At 46.0% G+C, this 22,548-nt stretch overlaps 1 protein-coding gene across 1 annotated transcript in view; it reads left to right on the top strand.

The window, feature by feature from the left end:
• The window catches only part of carmil3 (capping protein regulator and myosin 1 linker 3), a gene marked incomplete at its 5' end in the record, with an annotated part of 52,237 nt that overhangs the window by 5,600 nt on the left and 24,089 nt on the right, over window positions 1-22,548 (top strand). Inside the window, 10 exons of the mRNA XM_084188313.1 lie at window positions 9,518-9,568; window positions 15,491-15,550; window positions 15,806-15,927; window positions 17,466-17,560; window positions 17,890-17,960; window positions 18,533-18,606; window positions 20,861-20,936; window positions 21,086-21,174; window positions 21,382-21,476; window positions 21,901-21,987. Of these exons, the coding sequence (XP_084044439.1) occupies window positions 9,518-9,568; window positions 15,491-15,550; window positions 15,806-15,927; window positions 17,466-17,560; window positions 17,890-17,960; window positions 18,533-18,606; window positions 20,861-20,936; window positions 21,086-21,174; window positions 21,382-21,476; window positions 21,901-21,987 (820 nt within the window). The remainder of the gene's footprint in view (window positions 1-9,517; window positions 9,569-15,490; window positions 15,551-15,805; window positions 15,928-17,465; window positions 17,561-17,889; window positions 17,961-18,532; window positions 18,607-20,860; window positions 20,937-21,085; window positions 21,175-21,381; window positions 21,477-21,900; window positions 21,988-22,548) is intronic.

Here is a 22,548-nt window from a genome sequence, read left to right as displayed (position 1 = left end):
TTGCCCACAGCGGTTTCCCCAACTCAATCACAGCAAACAAACCTCCTGCAGGTTGAGTTCAATAACTACAGGCAGTGGCGGCTCCTGAAAAAATTCTCAGGGGGGGCAATTTTTCTGATGATTTAGGTGACCTACACACATTTAAAAAAAGATATGTCCAGCAACAACATGAAGACAGGGGCAGCATATAAGTCAATACCAGAAGCATTTATTGACTGATCTCAAAAGTGTTGGCTTACAAAAGCAAAATAAGTTATCACAGTAAGAATAATCAAGGGTGTTCTTTCACATTCCTCAACACTGCATAAACAATATGCATTTCCATAAAACACCTCATCTAATTGTGCCACAAAGTTGACAAGTCCAAGAAAAATACCAGGGTTGGTGGAGCCCTCAGTTTCATCTTTGCCTCGCAAAGCTAACTCAAACACTCCGCAAAACTTCACACACTGGATTAGCCGGCTGAGGATGTGGCGGTTCTTGCTAACCTCATCGTTGTGGCGGCGGACAGCTAGCCTGTATCCCTCATCCAGTTGAGTGGCAATGTTCACTCTCCCCAAAGCAGACAATCTCAAACAGCTATCCATGTGGGTCTTTGACAGCTCATGTTTCTTAATCTTTTCTGAAAGATGGTGCATGTCCGTTACACCAGTCGCTGTCCAAGCGGTGCTGTCTGCCGTGCCGCCTTCAGGGTGAAAGAGTAAGCAGGGGTAGCAGAAGACTGCATTAGCTACATCGCAGCCTGCTAGCCAGGTTTTTCGTTCGTACCAATTTTTGGAAAATCCTCGGGTGTAGGACTTTCCCCCTTTAGTAGAAACCTGTTGAATTATTAAATTTGGTCTGGGAGGTCCTAATTGTTTCGTTGCCAATTTATCTTGATTTGTTCGCCGACAAAAAGGAACTTCTTTCAAAGAGACAATCGAGTTGCACTGAACGCTAGCCATCTTGACAGTAGTACGTGAATTGATTGACGCTGCTACCCGCTCTTTTCTTAGTTACGTTCATGGTTATGTTACGTATGACGAAAGCGCGTAAGTGCAAGCCCTCCCGGAACCCATAGAGATTGTATTGAAAGCTCTGATATTTGAAAAAAAAAGATTTTACATGAGAGTCTATGAGAGACTTCTGGGGCGATTTTCAACCTGACTGAAATCGCCCCAAAAGGGGCGGGGCCATTTGAAGCACGACTTTAGCCTGATTGGACATTTAGTGGCAGATCAGACGTCTAGATTAGAACACTGATAACTACTGTTGCCGTGATATAATTGATTAGAAAAAAAATCCCTTCCTTTTCCCGTTTGGCAGTGCGTCGCCCATATCGCCCTAATGAACACACCGCCCCTGACTACAGGCAAATGTATGGCGAGATGCTGGAGGAAGCTTTGAATAGGTTGGTAGCCTAGATGAGAAGAATGCAATTGCTGAATTTATGTAGATATTCTAAACTAAGTGTTTTGATAACTTTCAAATGTAGTAACAGGTTCATGTAGAATAAACAACCCTTTACATAATACCATATAACAGTGTTCTGCTAATATAACAATGTGCACCTTCAATCTTTCATTGTCATTACATTTACATTTTAATCATTTAGCAGACGCTCTTATCCAGAGCGACTTAGTTAGTGAGTGCATACATTTTTCATACTGGCCCCCCCGTGGGAATCGAACCCACAACCCTGGCGTTGCAAGCGCCATGCTCTACCAACTGAGCTACAGGAGGCCCCTATAGCTGGCTGACGGGCATTTCAGACTTAGTTTAACAGCCTTTGAATATGAAGCATTCAACACTCAGTTGATGTTGGCCATGTAAAAATTATAAAATGTTTTTAAAAAATCAATAAATAGTCAATAATAATGTACATAAGCTGCAGGTGATGAAACATCATTTAAATGGAAAACATCAGGGCAAATACTATATAATTCACAGATACTGTGTCTATCAACATTTTGTCTGGTGTTAATAGGGCTACCTGTGGTGTCCCGTATACAACAGGAGTTCCCTGATCCTGGTGCAGAATATACAGGGTTTCTCCCTCCCCATATACAGTGGGGGGAAAAAAGTATTTAGTCAGCCACCAATTGTGCAAGTTCTCCCACTTAAAAAGATGAGAGAGGCCTGTAATTTTCATCATAGGTACACGTCAACTATGACAGACAAATTGAGAAAAAAAAATCCAGAAAATCACATTGTAGGATTTTTTATGATTTTTATTTGCAAATTATGGTGGAAAATAAGTATTTGGTCACCTACAAACAAGCAAGATTTCTGGCTCTCACAGACCTGTAACTTCTTTAAGAGGCTCCTCTGTCCTCCACTCGTTACCTGTATTAATGGCACCTGTTTGAACTTGTTATCAGTATAAAAGACACCTGTCCACAACCTCAAACAGTCACGCTCCAAACTCCACTATGGCCAAGACCAAAGAGCTGTCAAAGGACACCAGAAACAAAATTGTAGACCTGCACCAGGCTGGGAAGACTGAATCTGCAATAGGTAAGCAGCTTGGTTTGAAGAAATCAACTGTGGGAGCAATTATTAGGAAATGGAAGACATACAAGACCACTGATAATCTCCCTCGATCTGGGGCTCCACGCAAGATCTCACCCCGTGGGGTCAAAATGATCACAAGAACGGTGAGCAAAAATCCCAGAACCACACGGGGGGGACCTAGTGAATGACCTGCAGAGAGCTGGGACCAAAGTAACAAAGCCTACCATCAGTAACACACTACGCTGCCAGGGACTCAAATCCTGCAGTGCCAGACGTGTCCCCCTGCTTAAGCCAGTACATGTCCAGGCCCGTCTGAAGTTTGCTAGAGTGCATTTGGATGATCCAGAAGAGGATTGGGAGAATGTCATATGGTCAGATGAAACCAAAATATAACTTTTTGGTAAAAACTCAACTCGTTGTGTTTGGAGGACAAAGAATGCTGAGTTGCATCCAAAGAACACCATACCTACTGTGAAGCATGGGGGTGGAAACATCATGCTTTGGGGCTGTTTTTCTGCAAAGGGACCAGGACGACTGATCCGTGTAAAGGAAAGAATGAATGGGGCCATGTATCGTGAGATTTTGAGTGAAAACCTCCTTCCATCAGCAAGGGCATTGAAGATGAAACGTGGCTGGGTCTTTCAGCATGACAATGATCCCAAACACACCGCCCGGGCAACGAAGTTGTGGCTTCGTAAGAAGCATTTCAAGGTCCTGGAGTGGCCTAGCCAGTCTCCAGATCTCAACCCCATAGAAAATCTTTGGAGGGAGTTGAAAGTCTGTGTTGCCCAGCGACAGCCCCAAAACATCACTGCTCTAGAGGAGATCTGCATGGAGGAATGAGCCAAAATACCAGCAACAGTGTGTGAAAACCTTGTGAAGACTTACAGAAAACGTTTGACCTGTGTCATTGCCAACAAAGGGTATATAACAAAGTATTGAGAAACTTTTGTTATTGACCAAATACTTATTTTCCACCATAATTTGCAAATAAATTCATGAAAAATCCTGCAATGTGATTTTTCTGGATTTTTTTTTTCTCAATTTGTCTGTCATAGTTGACGTGTACCTATGATGAAAATTACAGGCCTCTCATCTTTTTAAGTGGGAGAACTTGCACAATTGGTGGCTGACTAAATACTTTTTTCCCCACTGTACTAATACCATTCAATTATTTAAAAAAAACCCAGAGTTTAATGGCTGTGATTGGAGAAAACTGAGGATGGATCAACAACATTGTAGTTATGCCACAATACTAACATTAATTTACATAGTGAAAAGAAGGAAGCCTGTACAGAATACAAATATTCCAAAACATGCATCCTGTTTGCAACAAGGCACGAAAGTAATACTGCATAAAATGTGGCAAAGCATTTAAGTTTTTGTCCTGAATACAAAGTGTTATGTTTGGGGTACTACTACTACTACAATCCCACTTTGTAACACAACAAAGGGGTGTGAATACTTTCTGAAGGCACTGTATTGAAGTTTGAACAGGTCAGACTAAATTTACCTAATTCTAGATTGTAGAATAATAGTGAAGACATCAAAACTATGAAATAACACATGGAATCATGTACAGTCGTGGTACAGTTTTGAGAATGACACAAATACTAATTTTCAAAGTCTGCTGCCTCAATTTTGATGATTCCTTAGCCATGAAAATGAACTTAATCCCCAAAAAACTTTTCCACTGCATTTCAGCCCTGCCACAAAAGGACCAGCTGCCATCATGTCAGTGATTGTCTCGTTAACACAGGTGAGAGTGTTGACGAGGACAAGGCTGGAGATCACTCTGTCATGCTGATTGAGTTAGAATAAAAGACTGGAAGCTTTAAAAGGAGGGTGGTGCTTGAAATCATTGTTCTTCCTCTGTTAACCATGGTTACCTGCAAGGAAACACGTGCCATCATTGCTTTGCACAAAAAGGGCTTCACAGGCAAGGATATTGCTGCTAGTAAGATTGCACCTAAATCAACCATTTATCGGATCATCAAGAACTTCAAGGAGAGAGGTTCAATTGTTGTGAAGAAGGCGTCAGGGTGCCCAAGAAAATCCAGCAAGCGCCAGGACCGTCTCCTAAAGTTGATTCAGCTGCGGGATTGGGGCACCACCAGTGCAGAGCTTGCTCAGGAATGGCAGCAGGCAGGTGTGAGTGCATCTGCACGCACAGTGAGGCAAATACTTTTGGAGGATGTCCTGGTGTCAAGAAGGGCAGCGAGGAAGCCACTTCTCTCCAGGAAAAACATCAGGGACAGACTGATATTCTGCAAAAGGTACAGGGATTGGACTGCTGAGGACTGGGGTAAAGTCATTTTCTCTGACGAATCCCCTTTCCGATTGTTTGGGCCATCTGGAAAACACCTTGTCCAGAGAAGACAAGGTGAGCGCTACCATCAGTCCTGTGTCATGCCAACAGTAAAGCATCCTGAGACCATTCATGTGTGGGGTTGCTTCTCAGCCAAGAGAGTGGGCTCACTCACAATTTTGCCTAAGAACATAGCCATGAATAAAGAATGGTACCAACACATCCTCCGAGAGCAACTTCTCCCAACCATCCAAAAACAGTTTGGTGACGACCAATGCCTTTTCCAGCATGATGGAGCACCTTGCCATAAGGCAAAAGTGATAACTAAGTGGCTTGGGGAACAAAACATGGACATTTTGGGTCCATGGCCAGGAAACTCCCCAGACCTTAATCCCATTTGAGAACTTGTGGTCGATCCTCAAGAGGCGGGTGGACAAACAAAAACCCACAAATTCTGACAAACTCCAAGCATTGATTATGCAAGAATGGGCTACTACTACTACAATGGGCTGCCATCAGTCAGGATGTGGCCCAGAAGTTAATTGATTAAGAACAAATTCTTATTTACAATGACGGCCTACACCGGCCAAACCCGGACGACGCTGGGCCAATTGTGCACCGCCCTATGGGACTCCCAATCACGGCCGGTTGTGATACAGCCTGGAATCGAACCAGGGGGTCTGTAGTGACGCCTCAAGCACTGAGATGCAGTGCCTTAGACCGCTGTGCCACTCGGGAGCCCTAAAGAGGAGGGTTTTTAGGCAATTTCTAAAGGATCCTAGGGTCTGTGGTGCATTCAGGTGGTCAGGGAGTGCATTCCAGAAGTGGTGGGTGGTCGAGCAGAAAGCCTGATTTTATTTTATTTTTTTATTTTATTTTATTTTTATTTTTTTTAAAGCATGGTCCTGGGGGCGTGGAGGAGCAGGCTATCGCTCAATCTGAGGTTGCGGGTGGGGAATGGGTGCACTGAAATGGATGCACTGGAATGTCAGCAGGAGGGTTTTGAACTCGATTCTGAGACTGGGAGCCAGTGCAGAGATGGCAAGATGGGGGTGATTTGTTGGTATTTTTTTTTTTTTTTACATTTTAGTCATTTTTAGCACACGTTCTTATCCAGAGCGACTTAAAGGAGCAATTAGGGTTAAGTGCCTTGCTCAAGGGCACAGACAGATTTTTCACCTAGTTGGCTCGGGGATTAGAAAAAGCGACCTTTCGGTTACTGGCACAACACTCTTAACCACTAAGCTAGGTAGCCTACCTAGTAACCGAAAGGTTGTTGGTTCAAATCCCTGAGCCGACTTGGTGAAAAATCTGTCGCTGTGCCCTTGAGCAAGGCACTTAACCAAGATTGTTCCTCTAACTTGCTCTGGATAAGAGTGTTTGCTAAATGACTAAAATGAACAAATGTAATCAGGATCCTGGCAGCGCCGTTCTGAATGTACTGGATCTTTACTGGATCCTGCCAGGGATCCTGATGAAGAGTGCATTGCAGTAGTCCAGCCTAGAGGAGACAAAGGCATACAAAACATATTTTGAGACTATATCAACAATGGACTAATGAAACAAATGCCAAAATAGTTTTTGGGTGGAATTTTCCTTTTAAGGTGAAAGGATGATGCTTTGCACAGATGTTTGATGTGATCAACAAAGGTCAGAGAGGAGTTCAGCTTAACGCCCAGATTAGAGTCTGAGGATGAGAAAGGGATGTTCTGGCCTGCAATGGTGAGGTGGGTTATGGGTGATTGCTGGACCTGGTAAGGGGTGCAAACAGCATCCTCTCCTCTCGGCTATTAGGATTCTGATTGGTCATCTCCGAGCAGCTAGGAGAGTCCTCTATATGTCTGAGGGGTCTGATGAGATTTCACAGGCAGTGGGACAAAGTTATATTTTCCCCCTCTTCAAGGTTGTGATTGGACAGTTTCCTAAAGTCTTAACCTGCTCTGACCGCTGTCTCTGATTAGGTCCGCTAACCTAGATTTTCAATTCGGCATACCTTGAAAGTACGAAACAAATGAGTTGTTCATTCGGCGTATGGTGTGGGGATCCTAAATCAAGTGCAAATTCCACACACTTGGGTCACAGAATCAGAAGTGACTATTCCATCCCAAGCCTCAGTGGATAGGTTACAACAGTTGGCCTTCTATTTAATATTTTGAGGATTTATTTTTACATTATTTTTTTAATGCTCATATTCAATTCTAATCAATGTTCCCTCAAATTTTGTGGGGCACTGAGCACATTTTTAGGTCTTGTGAGCGGAAACTTGAACATTGTGAGAATTTTGTGCAACTTCCGGCGCGTGTTTACAGTGAACACTGAGGTACTACCCTTACAGTTTTAGACAATAGCCAATTATTGTGGCTATTTGAGCATAATGTAGGCCTACCAACAAAACCAATGGAGTAAATCCCATAACATTTTCACATTTAAATAGCTTTTGATATGATATAGTCTACAGTAGCCTGTATGTGGTGTTCAATGCAGGCCTACATTGCATGAGACTTTTAAAAACGTTTTTACATTATGAAGGGCTTGACATTAATTCATTATTTTTTTACTTGGTCTGTAACACCATGGGCCAAATAGGTTAATGTAAATTGTGTTGTATGATGCAAGAAACCATTTAATAAAATACATTATTATTACCATACAGAGAATTAGACAATGTAGGCTACCCCTCTGCCTATTGGCTTATTTGCATATTCAAGCCTGTCTCAAAATACAACACTGCCCCTTTAATTAAGACACAAGCTTTTTACCTGACTGGCTTTTCAAAGACAGCTTGAAATGTAGCCTACATGTTTTGTGCTCTTGTAGGAAGCAGTAACTCCCCATTACTATACTTATCTATAACTGGGCTAATAACTCGCTAAATAGCAAAGAATATCAACAAATGTGCACACGCGCGGCTCTGCGCTCTGATCTGAACTGATCTGAAAAGCGCATTCACTTGCGTGTGATTAAAAGACCCCTAGTGGGCAACCAGAGCCAATAGAATTCTACTCCGTTGCGCTCTGGCTCTGCCTACAACTCAATCTTGCAAATTTAGATTTGTTTTGGTTTGTTGCATTGAAAAGAGGCTGGTATAATGTTGACTCTATCACAGAAAAAACGTTGATCTATATAGAGCAAACTAATGGGTCGAACTCAGTGAAGTTCAATCTCTTGAGTCTCTGCGTGGAATGGCATTTCTTCTGCACTGCAGTACTGGAGGAAGTGTGCAGCTTAGAGGGAACATTGAATCTAATATCCAAAATGTTTACCCTGATCTTGATTGACATATTTTCTAACACACCAAAACCAATCCATTGATTTGATTTGATTTAATAATGATATCTCAATAGATGTTGAATATGTGAGGAGGCGAAACCCCATGTAAGGCTGTGTTAAATCTCCCAGTCATTAAAATCAAAGCCCACCATAAGGCCTACATTATTGATGCCTGTGTTTACGCGCTGATATTTTGTGTCTGACAAAGGCTTTGATGAGAGATCTGCATCTCTCTCTTTTTCTCCCTCGGTCCCTCTCCCGCTGAGCAGTTCAGCCATCATCACAGTGCTCTCTCCTCCTCCGCTGTTCTCTGATCAGGTTTATATAACAGAGTTTTCCAACTTGTCAGGGCATTCTGACTTGAGTAACAATCTCTGTAATAGGGGCTCTCAGAAGGCCTCGTTTCAAAGGGGGTTTGGTGAGGCTGCCTGTCTCTCGTCTGACAGACCTCAGCGTCTGCTTCCTGGCTGCCTGGCCATCTCATCAGATACAGCTTGATCCACCGCCAACGTGCTAATTTAGCTAAGAATAGGGTGAAGAGATGTTCAATCTGAGGACTTTATTAATGGGAAATCTGGTGCCACCATCTCTTTCTCACTTTACGCCACGCGGTGGGGTGCCATTAACGATTCAGCACAGAGAGGCCTTGAGGAATTGAAAGCGACAGAGCAGAAAAAGAATGGAGAACTCCAAGCGAATAAGAAAGGGGAGAGAGCGGGGGTCGGAGGGGCCAGGGAGGGAGGGAGGGGCCAGGGAGGGAGGGAGGGCACAATGCACAGAAAGGTGGATGGTGAGATGGGAAGATTAAGAAGATAGTCTGATGGAATACTGAACATATTTCCATGGAGAAATAAATGGAGGGATGAGAGGGGGCGAGAGAGGAGAGGTGTTAAAGAAAAGGAGAACCGACTGGAATTGGGTTAAGACTTGGGAAGGAGTGGGCAAAGAAGTATAGACTTAGGGATGGAGGGAGGGATGCAGGGTGTGTGTAATAAAGGCATGGATGGAGTATGCTAATTAGTAGTTTGAATTATGAATGAGATTAATTACTTCTGCAGACGGGACTTTGAATATATGCAGTCTTTCACTCCCGCCAACCACTAAATGATAATCTCCTGCTCTGGATAAACTGGATTCTTTCACCTTTTTCTCCTGTTTCCCCCTATGTCTCCTCAACTCCCTACTCCTAAATCAATTTAAGCTATGACACATTGACAGTAAAATCAATTTGAAAATAGCTACCTTAAGTAATGAAATGTCACCATCACAATGTCTTAAAAATAAATGCTAGGAAGTAACGTCTAGACATGACAGAGTAATGTGATGTTTGAATGATCAAATGATGATGATTGGTCCTCTGTATTGATGTTTGTGCTTTATTTGTTGTGATTATTATTTTGTATTTCTTTCTGGCTGACAGCAAAATAAATCTTATTTTCCTTCCAGGTTCTGGCAACATGGCGACTCTATCTATTTGCTGTCAAAGTCCCCTCCAAGGTATTTCACCATTTGACTTTTAATAGACATTACATTTACATTTTAGTCATTTAGCAGACGCTCTTATCCAGAGCGACTTACAGGAGCAATTAGGGTTAAGTGCCTTGCTCAAGGGCACATTTACGTCATTTAGCAGACGCTCTAGTCCAGAGCGACTCACAAATTGATGCATTCACCCTATAGCCAGTGGGATAACCACTTTACACATTTTTTTTTTTGGGGGGGGGGGGGGGGGTAGAAGGATTACTTTATCCTATCCCAGGTATTCCTTAAAGAGGTGGGGTTTCAAATGTCTCCGGAAGGTGGTGAGTGACTCCGCTGTGGGGTGGGGGGGGGGGGTAGAAGGATTACTTTATCCTATCCCAGGTATTCCTTAAAGAGGTGGGGTTTCAAATGTCTCCGGAAGGTGGTGAGCGACTCCGCTGTGTGTGTGGGGGGGGGGTAGAAGGATTGCTTTATCCTATCCCAGGTATTCCTTAAAGAGGTGGGGTTTCAAATGTCTCCGGAAGGTGGTGAGTGACTCCGCTGTCCTGGCGTCGTGAGGGAGCTTGTTCCACCATTGGGGTGCCAGAGCAGCGAACAGTTTTGACTGGGCTGAGCGGGAGCTATGCTTCCGCAGAGGAAGGGGAGCCAGCAGGCCAGAGGTGGATGAACGCAATGCCCTCGTTTGGGTGTAGGGACTGATCAGAGCCCGAAGGTACAGAGGTGCCGTTCCCCTCGCTGCTCCAAAGGCAAGCACCATGGTCTTGTAACGGATGCGAGCTTCAACTGGAAGCCAGTGGAGTGTGCGGAGGAGGGGGGTGACGTGAGAGAACTTGGGAAGGTTGAACACCAGATGGGCTGCGGCATTCTGGATGAGTTGTAGGGGTTTAATGGCACATGCAGGGAGGCCAGCCAACAGCGAGTTGCAGTAATCCAGACGGGAGATGACAAGTGCCTGGATTAGGACCTGTGCCGCTTCCTGTGTAAGGCAGGGTCGTACTCTCCGAATGTTGTAGAGCATGAACCTGCAGGAGCGGGTCAAATCAAATCAAATCAAATCAAATCAAATTTTATTGGTCACATGCGCCGAATACAACAGGTGCAGACATTACAGTGAAATGCTTACTTACAGCCCTTAACCAACAGTGCATTTATTTTAAACAAAAAAGTAAGAGTAAAACAACAACAAAAAAGTGTTGAGAAAAAAAGAGCAGAAGTAAAAAATAAAGTGACAGTAGGGAGGCTATATATACAATAGAATAAAGTGACAGTAGGGAGGCTATATATACAGGGGGGTACCGTTGCATAGTCAATGTGCGGGGGCACCGGCCAGTTGAGGCAGTTGAGGCAATATGTACATGTGGGTAGAGTTAAAGTGACTATGCATAAATACTTAACAGAGTAGCAGCAGCGTAAAAAGGATGGGGTGGGGGGGCAGTGCAAATAGTCCGGGTAGCCATGATTAGCTGTTCAGGAGTCTTATGGCTTGGGGGTAGAAGCTGTTGAGAAGTCTTTTGGACCTAGACTTGGCACTCCGGTACCGCTTGCCGTGCGGTAGCAGAGAGAACAGTCTATGACTAGGGTGACTGGAGTCTTTGACAATTTTGAGGGCCTTCCTCTGACACCGCCTGGTATAGAGGTCCTGGATGGCAGGGAGCTTTGCCCCAGTGATGTACTGGGCCGTACGCACTACCCTCTGTAGTGCCTTGCGGTCAGAGGCCAAGCAGTTGCCATACCAGGCGGTGATGCAACCAGTCAGGATGCTCTCGATGGTGCAGCTGTAGAATTTTTTGAGGATCTGAGGACCCATGCCAAATCTTTTTAGTCTCCTGAGGGGGAATAGGCTTTGTCGTGCCCTCTTCACGACTGTCTTGGTGTGTTTGGACCATGATAGTTCGTTGGTGATGTGGACACCAAGGAACTTGAAGCTCTCAACCTGTTCCACTACAGCCCCGTCGATGAGAATGGGGGCGTGCTCAGTCCTCTTTTTTTTCCTGTAGTCCACAATCATCTCCTTTGTCTTGGTCACGTTGAGGGAGAGGTTGTTGTCCTGGCACCACACGGCCAGATCTCTGACCTCCTCCCTATAGGCTGTCTCATCGTTGTCGGTGATCAGGCCTACCACTGTTGTGTCGTCGGCAAACTTAATGATGGTGTTGGAGTCGTGCCTGGCCATGCAGTCATGGGTGAACAGAGAGTATAGTCCAATGATGGAGCATCCATTCACTCCATCCGTGTTAGCGGAGAACGACAGGGTGTTGTCCAGGGTCACTCCAAGGCTCTTCGCACTCTGGGAGGAGGACACAACGGAGTTGTCAACCGTGATGGCGAGATCATGGAACGGGCAGTCCTTCCCCGGGAGGAAGAGCAGCTCCGTCTTGCCAGGGTTCAGCTTGAGGTGGTGATCCGTCATCCATACTGATATGTCTGCCAGACATGCAGAGATGCGATTCGCCACCTGGTTATCAGAAGGGGGAAAGGAGAAGATTAGTTGTGTATCGTCAGCGTAGCAATGATAGGAGAGGCCGTGTGAGGATATGACAGAGCCAAGTGACTTGGTGTATAGGGAGAAAAGGAGAGGGCCTAGAACTGAGCCCTGGGGGACACCAGTGGTGAGAGCACGTGGTGCGGAGACAGCTTCTCGCCACGCCACTTGGTAGGAGCGACCGGTCAGGTAGGACGCAATCCAGGAGTGAGCCGCGCCGGAGATGCCCAGCTCGGAGAGGGTGGAGAGGAGGATCTGATGGTTCACAGTATCAAAGGCAGCAGACAGGTCTAGAAGGACAAGAGCAGAGCAGAGGAGAGTTAGCTTTAGCAGTGCGGAGAGTCTCCGTGACACAGAGAAGAGCAGTCTCAGTTGAATGACCAGTCCTGAAACCTGATTGGTTTGGATCAAGAAGGTCATTCTGAGAGAGATAGCAAGAGAGTTGGCTAAAGACGGCACGCTCAATAGTTTTGGAAAGAAAAGAAAGAAGGGATACTGGTCTGTAGTTGTTGACATCAGTGGGGTCGAGTGTTGGTTTTTTGAGAAGGGGAGCAACTCTCGCTCTCTTGAAGACGGAAGGGACATGGCCAGCGGTCAAGGATGAGTTGATCAGCGAGGTGAGGTAGGGGAGAAGGTCACCGGAGATGGTCTGGAGAAGGGAGGAGGGGATGGGGTCAAGCGGGCAGGTTGTTGGGCGGCCTGCAGTCACAAGTCGCAGGATTTTATCTGGAGAGAGAGGGGAGAAAGAAGTCAAAGCATAGGGTAGGGCAGTGTGAGCAGGACCAGCAGTGTCATTAGACTTAACAAACGAGGATCGGATGTCGTCAACCTTCTTTTCAAAGTGGTTGACGAAGTCATCCACAGAGAGAGAGGAGGGGGGGGGGGGGGGGGGAGGATTCAGGAGGGAGGAAAATGTGGCAAAGAGCTTCCTAGGGTTAGAGGCAGATGCTTGGAATTTAGAGTGGTAGAAGGTGGCCTTAGCAGCAGAAACAGATGAAGAAAATGTAGAGAGGAGGGAGTGAAAAGATGCCAGGTCGGCAGGGAGTTTAGTTTTCTTCCATTTCCGCTCCGCTGCCCGGAGCTCTGTTCTGTGAGCTCGCAATGAGTCATCAAGCCACGGAGCTGGAGGGGAGGACCGAGCCGGCCGGGAGGATAGGGGACACAGAGAGTCAAAGGATGCAGAAAGGGAGGAGAGGAGGGTTGAGGAGGCAGAATCAGGAGATTGGAGGGAGAAGGATTGAGCAGAGGGAAGAGATGATAGGATGGAAGAGGAGAGAGTAGTGGGAGAGAGAGAGCGAAGGTTGCGGCGGCGCATTACCATCTGTGTAGGGGCAGAGTGAGTAGTGTGGGAGGAGAGCGAGAGAGAAAAGGAAACAAAGTAGTGGTCGGAGACATGGAGGGGAGTTGCAGTGAGATTAGTAGAGGAGCAGCATCTAGTGAAGATGAGGTCAAGCGTATTGCCTGCCTTGTGAGTAGGGGGGGACGGTGAGAGGGTGAGGTCAAAAGAGGAGAGGAGTGGAAAGAAGGAGGCAGAGAGAAATGAGTCAAATGTGGACATAGGGAGGTTGAAATCCCCCAAAACTGTGAGGGGTGAGCCATCCTCAGGAAAGGAACTTATCAAGGCGTCAAGCTCATTGATGAACTCTCCAAGGGAACCTGGAGGGCGATAGATGACAAGGATATTAAGCTTAAATGGGCTAGTGACTGTGACAGCATGGAATTCAAATGAGGAGATAGACAGATGGGTTAGGGGAAAAATTGAGAATGTCCACTTGGGAGAGATGAGGATTCCTGTACCACCACCCCTCTGACCAGATGCTCTCGGGGTATGCGAGAACACATGGTCAGACGAGGAGAGAGCAGTAGGAGTAGCAGTGTTTTCAGTGGTGATCCATGTTTCCGTCAGCGCCAGGAAGTCGAGGGACTGGAGGTTGGCATAGGCTGGGATGAAGTCAGCTTTGTTGGCAGCAGAACGGCAGTTCCAGAGGCTGCCTGCGACCTGGAACTCCAGGTGTGGGGTGCGTGCAGGGACCACCAGGTTAGAGGCAGCAGCCACGCGGTGTGGTGCGTTTGTGTAGCCTGTGCAGAGAGGAGAGAACAGGGATAGGCAGAGGCATAGTTGACAGGCTGTAGCAAATGGCTACAAAAATGCAGAGGAGATCGGAATGAAATGAGCTAAGCATCTGGGAGAGGAGAGAGCAGGGCCTCCCTCACCAAAAACTTCTACCTCAGAAACTAAAATTGTTTCACTGAACCACCCGAACAAAAACTCTCCCAACTTCCACCTTTAGAAATCAGAATTGTTGTGAACCACAGCGGTTCAATGTTTAAAGGAATAGACTCAACCCACTTTATTCAGCTAGCTAACTATGACACCATAGCTAACTAGCATGCTAGCATCCAATAACAATAACACACAGTTTAGCACCAACACTTGGTCACAACAAACCACCAATAGTGTGTTAACTAGCTAACTAGCATGCTAGCATCCAGTAACACACAGTTTAGCACCAACACTTGGTCACAACAAACCACCAATAGTGTGATAACACACTAAACAGATCATTTGTGTCTGTGTCAAGTTCCTTTCATGACGCAGCAATGATTAAACGTTGGCTAGCTAGGACAAGTATATTGTATTTAGCTACTACAGTACAGTTAGCTGGTCGTGTTGGGTAGCTAGCAATGGCCACTGTGTTGACTTTGTTTGAAGAACGGCTAGCTAGCTAGCTTCGTGCTACACCCGGCACACAATGGCTACTGTGTTGACTCTGACTCTGTTCGAAAAAACGGCTAGTTAGCTCGCTTCGTGCTACAGCCGGCACGGCCGAAGACACTGCCAACCTACAGTAACTACCCACAACAACCCACGATGCCTAGCTATGACGCCATAGCTAACTAGCATGCTAGCATCCATTAACACACAGTTTAGCACCAATACTTGGTTACAACAAACTGCCAAGAGTGTGTTAGCACACTAAACAGATAATTCATGTCCGTGTCTAGTTCCTTTCATAACGCATAACGCAGCAAAAATTAAACGTTGGCTAGCAGCACATTAACATTGGAAACAGCTCTCCACCGTTGCTAAACGTTACCAGTAGCTACCCGCTAGCTAGCTAGCCTCGTGCTTCGATACTAACCTAGAATTACCTACGGAAACCTACAATAACAACAATACTAACCTACAATAACTACAATACCTAACTACAACTAACTACCTACCTACGATCTAATACATGGTTAAGCTTTACTCAACACCATATGAGAAGCTTACCTCCTGCTTACCTCCTGCTAGAGAAAAACACAACCTGTGATAGTGTTGTAATTGATTATAATGAGTATGATGATGATGATGATGAGAATGATGATGCTTGTGAGGAAGATTATCATAATTTGTCAGTAAAGAGAAGACTTGGTCATGATCACCATAATAACTATCAATCGGATTTCAGATGGAGGTTACTTTCAACTTCCTGGAGATTCGGGCAATGAACACTTATCCAGAGCATCAGGTGAGAAACTATTGTATTCCCTCAACCAACCATCTGCCTCATTTCACTTTTCCCATAAATATTTGTTTAAAAATTCTTCAAGGGAATCAGTCACATTTATATTCCCAAGAATGTTTGTTAATCAGGATAAATCAGTTTCAGCTATGCTGATTTTTGTCAACTGACAACCAACTTCTGAAATGATAATTTCCTTTACTCTGCTTGAGTGTCTGATCTCTGAAGTCTCATCTCAATGATGTCAACTCCCCCTTTCAGGTTGTAATAGACACAGACAAGTCGACCCACTCCTTGAGACTGCAGTCACAAGACCACCTTGATCAAATGATGAACCATGTCAACTATGCCCTCTCAAGAATATTCAACAACTCAATGTATGCGTAAGTCTCCCTTGTTTTATTCATATTACTCATAGCAAGGGCCAAGAGTTTTTCTAGACCATGTGACCTGAAAAGAAGAAACTCTAGGTCCTACTTATAACTTACTATCCCCTACTGCTACCAACTTTGCTATGTTGTCTGGAAGAAGAGAGCATGGCTGCAGCTTAATATCATCAGGATTTCCTGTGTTCAGTCTGTAGAAGTCCTCCGTAAACCAATGGGAATAGCTACGGTATGGAATACAGATGTTAAAGACTACAAACAAAATACAGATTGGAAAAGAGTCTGGAACAATGTCCCAATGTCCTCCGAAATTTTATAATCATCAACTAATACACTACAAATGAATTCAGCGATTTTATTTGACTCCGCGGAAACGCTGCCAATTTAAACTTGCTCCTTTCGCAAATTGTCTGTGCTGCCATGCCCCATCTACCCATTTTATATTATTGTTGAACGATGACTCTTCACTGACTCTCTGCGGCAAAAATAATGTTAGTGACCAGATGGAAGCCTCCACATAAGCTCAGCATAACTCAATGGCTACAAAACTTCCTTGACATTCTTTCACTAAAGCCCATAGCTCGTGTGAACAGCGCCAAGGAAACATTAGATATGTTCAATAAAGCAGTCGAAAAGGTCAAACGTTTATTATGAGTTAATGTAATGTAATCCTGTTTGAATTTATAAATTATATTTTGAATATCTGTATCGAATATCGATGTATGCAGGCTGATTCTATTGATGTGAGCCTTGGTCCCACAAACAATGTTACAAACATAAGATGAGTTACCCATGATGTTTTGTTTTATACATAGATATGTCCACAACATGAGCCCGAGGGAGGAGGGGGGAATAGGAATGAGAAAGGGCGAGGGGAGATGGGACAGACAGGACAAATAATGCTTATTTTATTTTTTCTACAGTTTTTCGTTTCTTTATGTATGTACTTTTTGAATATTATTGCCGGTCTGTGATCTGAACCCCTGAGGAAAAAAAACACAAAGAAAACAACAACAGTTAGTCACAAAAAAATGTGTTCTTGGTATTGACCTCTGAGAGGCTCATCCAAAGTACATTACATTTTAGTCATTTAGCAGATGCTCTTATCCAGAGCGACTTACAGTTAGTGAGTGCATACATTTTTCATACTGGCCCCCCGTGGGAATCGAACCCACAACCCTGGCGTTGCAAGCGCCATGCTCTACCAACTGAGCTACAGGTATATCATCTTCCAAAAGGACTGTTTTCCAGCAGATCAGATAATTGAACAGGATCCAGAGAGACTGTAGTTAAAGGAGCTAGACTAGGTTAAAGTAATGGATTAAAGGTTAGTTATGGTTATTGAGCTAAGGATGATCAGGGTCAGAGATTACGCCACACAGTAGGGTAGTAGGGTTGGATCTACTATACAACTTGATTAAGGACACTGTGTATTTAATGTAGTAGTACAGTCACGCCACAAACATGCATAATAAGTACTATATCCATATTTTCACTGACTGAGTTGTTAATATCTTTATTTCTCTCTCTCTCAGTCCGGCCATCTGTCGGGCAGAGGGGGACGTCTCTGATGGAGTCCAAACGTTTTCACCAAACTCTGAATCATCTGTAGAGACTCAGAAAACCTGTGGTGAGCTGCCTACTCAGTCAGTTAGTCAGTCAGTAGTCACTCTGTTAGTCAATCAGTCACTCAATCTTCTAGATAAAACTCTGTTTAGTCAGTGACACATTTAAATTCACCTGGAGCATAAAATTATTATCTTTAAAAATAATGAATCTATGACTGTATCTGATCAGTTATCATTTTAATCTCTTTTAACTTAAGTTCTTTCATGCTGTTGTCTTTTATCTCACCTCTATATTTATATTTATATTTATCCCCCCCCCCCCCCCTTGCTCTGTTTCTCTTTCATCTCTGACCCTTTTCTCCTTTTCCTCTCTTCACTCTCCCTCTCTCAGGTGGTTTCTCTGAGACATACGCAGCTCTGTGTGACTATAATGGCATCGGCTGTAAGGAGGAAGTGCAGTGGGTAAGAATACCACTCTGTGGGCCTCCCGAGTGGCTCCTAAAGCGCTGCATAGCAGTGTTGCGGCATCACTACAGCCTGGGGTTCGATCCCAGGCTGTGTCACAACCGGCTGTGACCGAGAGTCCCATAGGGCGGCGCACAATTGTCCCAGCGTCATCTGGGTTAGGGGAGGGTTTGGCCGGGGGGGGCTTTACTTGGCTAATCGCGCTCTAGTGACTTGCGGCGGGACGGGCATCTGCAGGCTGACTTCGGTCGTCAGTTGAACGGTGTTTCCTCCAACACATTGGTGCAGCTGGCTTCCGGTTTAAGCGAGTGGGTGTTAAGAAGCGCGGCTTATTGGGTCATGTTTCAGAGGACGCATGACTCGACCTTCGCCTCTCCCGAGCTTGTTGGGGAGTTTCAGCGATGAGACAAGATCGGAATCACAAAATTGTGGAGAAAAAGGGGCTAAAAACTACAACAATAAAAAATTAAATTGTATCACAATACATACACCTGATGTAGTACTCAATGAATGGAGTTATATTATGCTGTTGCTGGTATCATCATATTTGTAACCTGACTCTCTCTCAGGATGTGGACACTATCTATCACTCTCAGGACAACAGGGAGTTCAACCTGCTGGACTTCAGCCACCTGGACAGCAGGTACACCATCTGTTCTGTAACCCTAACCCTGGACAGCATGTACACCACCTGTTCTGTTCTGTAACCCTAACCCTGGACAGCAGGTACACCATCTGTTATGTTCTGTAACCCTAACCCTGGACAGCAGGTACACCATCTGTTCTGTTCTGTAACCCTAACCCTGGACAGCAGGTACACCATCTGTTCTGTAACCCTAACCCTGGACAGCAGATAAATCACCTGTTCTGTTCTGTTCTGACCCTAACCTGCTGGACTTCAGCCACCTGGACAGCGGGTTGACTGTAGTCCTATGAAGTGACTGTCAGGGATACAGTGTAAAGGTTTTCATGGTACTTCACCCGTGTGAGGTGCTCTAGTTCCAGCACGTGCTGTAGGCTGGCCCTCTGACTGTCCGACTCCCCTGTCTCCCTACCAGGAGGCATTTGTGGTGCGTCACTCTGGGTCGTCATTTCACATTCCCCCAATCCCTTCTGATTTCTGCCTTCTACAGTTACAGCCTCTGACAGCATGCTTTTTCTGCCGACTGCTGTGCTCTTCTATTTCATTTAATTTAATTATTCCTGTGGACACCTTTCTCTACCTGCAGGAATAACCCAGCAGGTTCACACTTCACTCCCACAGCGAGCTAAACCTGGTTCCTGTGTGTGTGTGTGTGTGTGTGTGTGTGTGTCTCTGGAGTATAGCTGGCACTCTGTCATGCTCTAGTGCTCTACAGGCCCCAAGGGGACCGATAGCACTCGTAGACAGTTCTCTTCTACACATGGGCTAGAAGAGAAGCTCAACCTTTTAATGGAATTGTTGATTCAGGGAAATCGTGACAGTAATCCAGTGTATGAGGGGGCTGCTGTTGGCTGGTGGGGAACACTGGCAGAGGTTGTGGAATGTACACACACGCACACCACACACACCCTTTGGCCAGCCAGAGTGAAGTCCTCTCCATGATGGCATGTGAAATGAGAACACAGCCCTCAGCCATACACTGGACTGGGCCCTAATGTAATGGAGGACATTCCCCTTTAAGAGCTTGATCTCTCTTAATCTGTTGCACTTTCTCTCTATTGGTCTCTCTGTTCGTTGCTTCCTCTCTCTGCCTCTTTCTCTCTCGCTCTCTGCCTCTTTCCCTCTGTCCCGCTGTCTCTCTCTCCCTCCGTCCCGCTGTCTCTCTCCCTCCGTCCCCCTGTCTCTCTCCCTCCGTCCCCCTGTCTCTCTCCCTCCGCCCCCCTGTCTCTCTCCCTCCGTCCCGCTGTCTCTCTCCCTCCGTCCCCCTGTCTCTCTCCCTCCGTCCCCCTGTCTCTCTCCCTCCGCCCCCCTGTCTCTCTCCCTCCGCCCCCCTGTCTCTCTCCCTCCGTCCCCCTGTCTCTCTCCCTCCGTCCCCCTGTCTCTCTCCCTCCGCCCCCCTGTCTCTCTCCGTCCGCCCCCCTGTCTCTCTCCCTCCGTCCCCCTGTCTCTCTCCCTCCGTCCCCCTGTCTCTCTCCCTCCGCCCCCTGTCTCTCTCCCTCCGCCCCCCTGTCTCTCTCCCTCCGCCCCCCTGTCTCTCTCCCTCCGCCCCCCTGTCTCTCTCCCTCCGCCCCCCTGTCTCTCTCCCTCCGCCCCCCTGTCTCTCTCCCTCCGCCCCCCTGTCTCTCTCCCTCCGCCCCCCTGTCTCTCTCCCTCCGCCCCCCTGTCTCTCTCCCTCCGCCCCCCTGTCTCTCTCCCTCCGCCCCCCTGTCTCTCTCCCTCCGCCCCCCTGTCTCTCTCTTTCCATCCCGCTGTCTCTCTCCCTCCGCCCCCCTGTCTCTCTCCCTCCGCCCCCCTGTCTCTCTCCCTCCGTCCCGCTGTCTCTCTCCCTCCGTCCCTCTGTCTCTCCCTCCTACTGGACACATGGTGTGTTGGGCAGGATAAAACAGTTTTAGGCCATTGGCCAGGATCAAAACATGGCTCTGTGGATCCTCACACTGTAGTAATCCACTGACCTGGCCTCCCTCAGTCAGCCCATCGATCCTCCTCTCTGCCCTCTCTCCTTCCTCGGGCTCTCTCGTTATCACTCTCGCTCTCTCTCACTCTTTCCCTCCCCCCAACAGGGAGAGTGTGCTGCAGAATCATACATAATTTCTCAATCCATCCCTACGGCTCTCTCTGAAGTTGTTTTGCTGGAGAAAAACATTTTGTTTGGCTGTAGGAATGTATTATTAAGTTTTTAATTAGTATTTCGAGTTGATACGGCTCTATTGTTTTTAAATCTAAGGCTGAAATTGTGTGTGTGTGTCTATTTCAGGGACCTGGCGGTGATTGTGGCTTCCATGGCGTACAACACTTGGTTCACCAAGCTCTACTGCAAAGACATGCGCATTGTAACTATTCACTTTACATTACTGATTGCATGTGTTATCTAGTTGTCTGTCTGCGTTTAGACAAGGCTACCAGGGTTTAATTATTTCCTAGTTGGTTAGAACAGGAGCTGGTCCTGTTCATGTAACAGTCTCTCTCTGTGTCTCCCCAGGGGTCAGAGGTGGTGGAGCAGGTCCTTCACACCATCAGTAAGTCCAGCAGTCTGGAAGAACTCACTCTGGAGAACGCTGGCCTCAAATCGTGAGTCTCACCCATCCTCCTGATCTGTCATTTCTCTCCCTTTCATCTCCTCTTTTATCAGTCTTATTCTTCTCTTGCCATTCCGACTTCACTCCTGAGTATAGATTTTTTCTCTACCATGACTCAGATATACTCTGATGTAGAATGCATCACAGGAAGCATCAAAACAATATTTAATCCATCTTCTCTCTATATTTACTATTTTAGAGATTTCCCTCAGAAAATGGCGACAGCTCTGTCTGAAAACCCTGCCTCTGTGATCCACTCGCTCAACCTGGCCCACAACCCCCTGGACAACCAAGGTACTGGAGCCTCAGAGGCACTCTGTCACTCACTCACTCTTTTTCAGAATACGTAATGTGTGTGAATGCCAGTCTGGGTGCATCTCTCAGTGTTTGCTGTTTACTCTGCAGATTGTGTGTGTGTGTGTGTCCTCCATTGTGAGTCAGGGTCATCTGCGTGCCAAGAACTCTCATTAGTACATCAGAATGTGCCTTTCTGACACATGTCACTCCCACTCACATCACTGTCTGTGTGCCTGTAGACACCATGTACTACATTAGTTTTTTGTCTGTGTAGATTATGCACATATGTGTATGTGTTGATTTTGCTGACCATGTATATGGTGTTGTCAAGGGTGTGTGTTTTCTCTGATCTGTGCATGTCCGTGTGTGTGTGTGTGTTTCTTTCACTCTGACACTTACTCCCATATGTGTTTCTCTCCAGGAGTGTCCAACCTCATCCAGCTGGTGTGTCGCCTCAACAAAGGTCTTCGTCTGCTCAACCTCTCCAAGACGTCCCTCTCCTCTAAGGGTGTGTTCCTCCCTCTGTCCCCTGGGCCACAGTGCCCCCGTGTGGTGGTCACCGCTCCACTGCTCTCGAAACCTCATGACCTCATATAGGGCCTGGGGTTTTCAGGAGAGAAAATAAGACTCTGGGCCCTACTCATGGGATTCATGAGCCATACAGGGTCCTATGGTTTATGTTCTCTTATGTTTGTGAAGAGAACATTTATGATCCAAATCTATTTATATATATTTCCTCTCACCTTGATAGTGAATACTGCATTGTTGGGAAAGAGCTTGCAAGTAAACATTTCACTGTACTGTTTTACACCGTGCACGTGACAAATAAACGTTGAAACTAGATAGATTTACAGAAGACTCATCAAAAAGACAGTCATAAAATGTGAACATGAGGTAGCACATTGATGGGTAGAGGATTGCCTCCTCAGTGTGCCACATGCCTGTCTGCTGTGTGCTAATTTCCTCTTTAATCTGGGTGAATTAGGGATGAACATAATCTACTATGTGGTGGTAGTAGTTTGGTAGAGCAGAGTTAGTTCTGCCACTGTATGTTTGTTCCTAACAGTTT

This window comes from Coregonus lavaretus, assembly GCF_964263955.1.
Source record: "Coregonus lavaretus genome assembly, chromosome: 23".
In the NCBI taxonomy this organism is placed as follows: Eukaryota; Metazoa; Chordata; class Actinopteri; order Salmoniformes; family Salmonidae; genus Coregonus; species Coregonus lavaretus.
The sequence above is the reverse complement of the archived record's forward strand: the minus strand, read 5'-3'. Positions and strand labels throughout refer to the sequence as shown.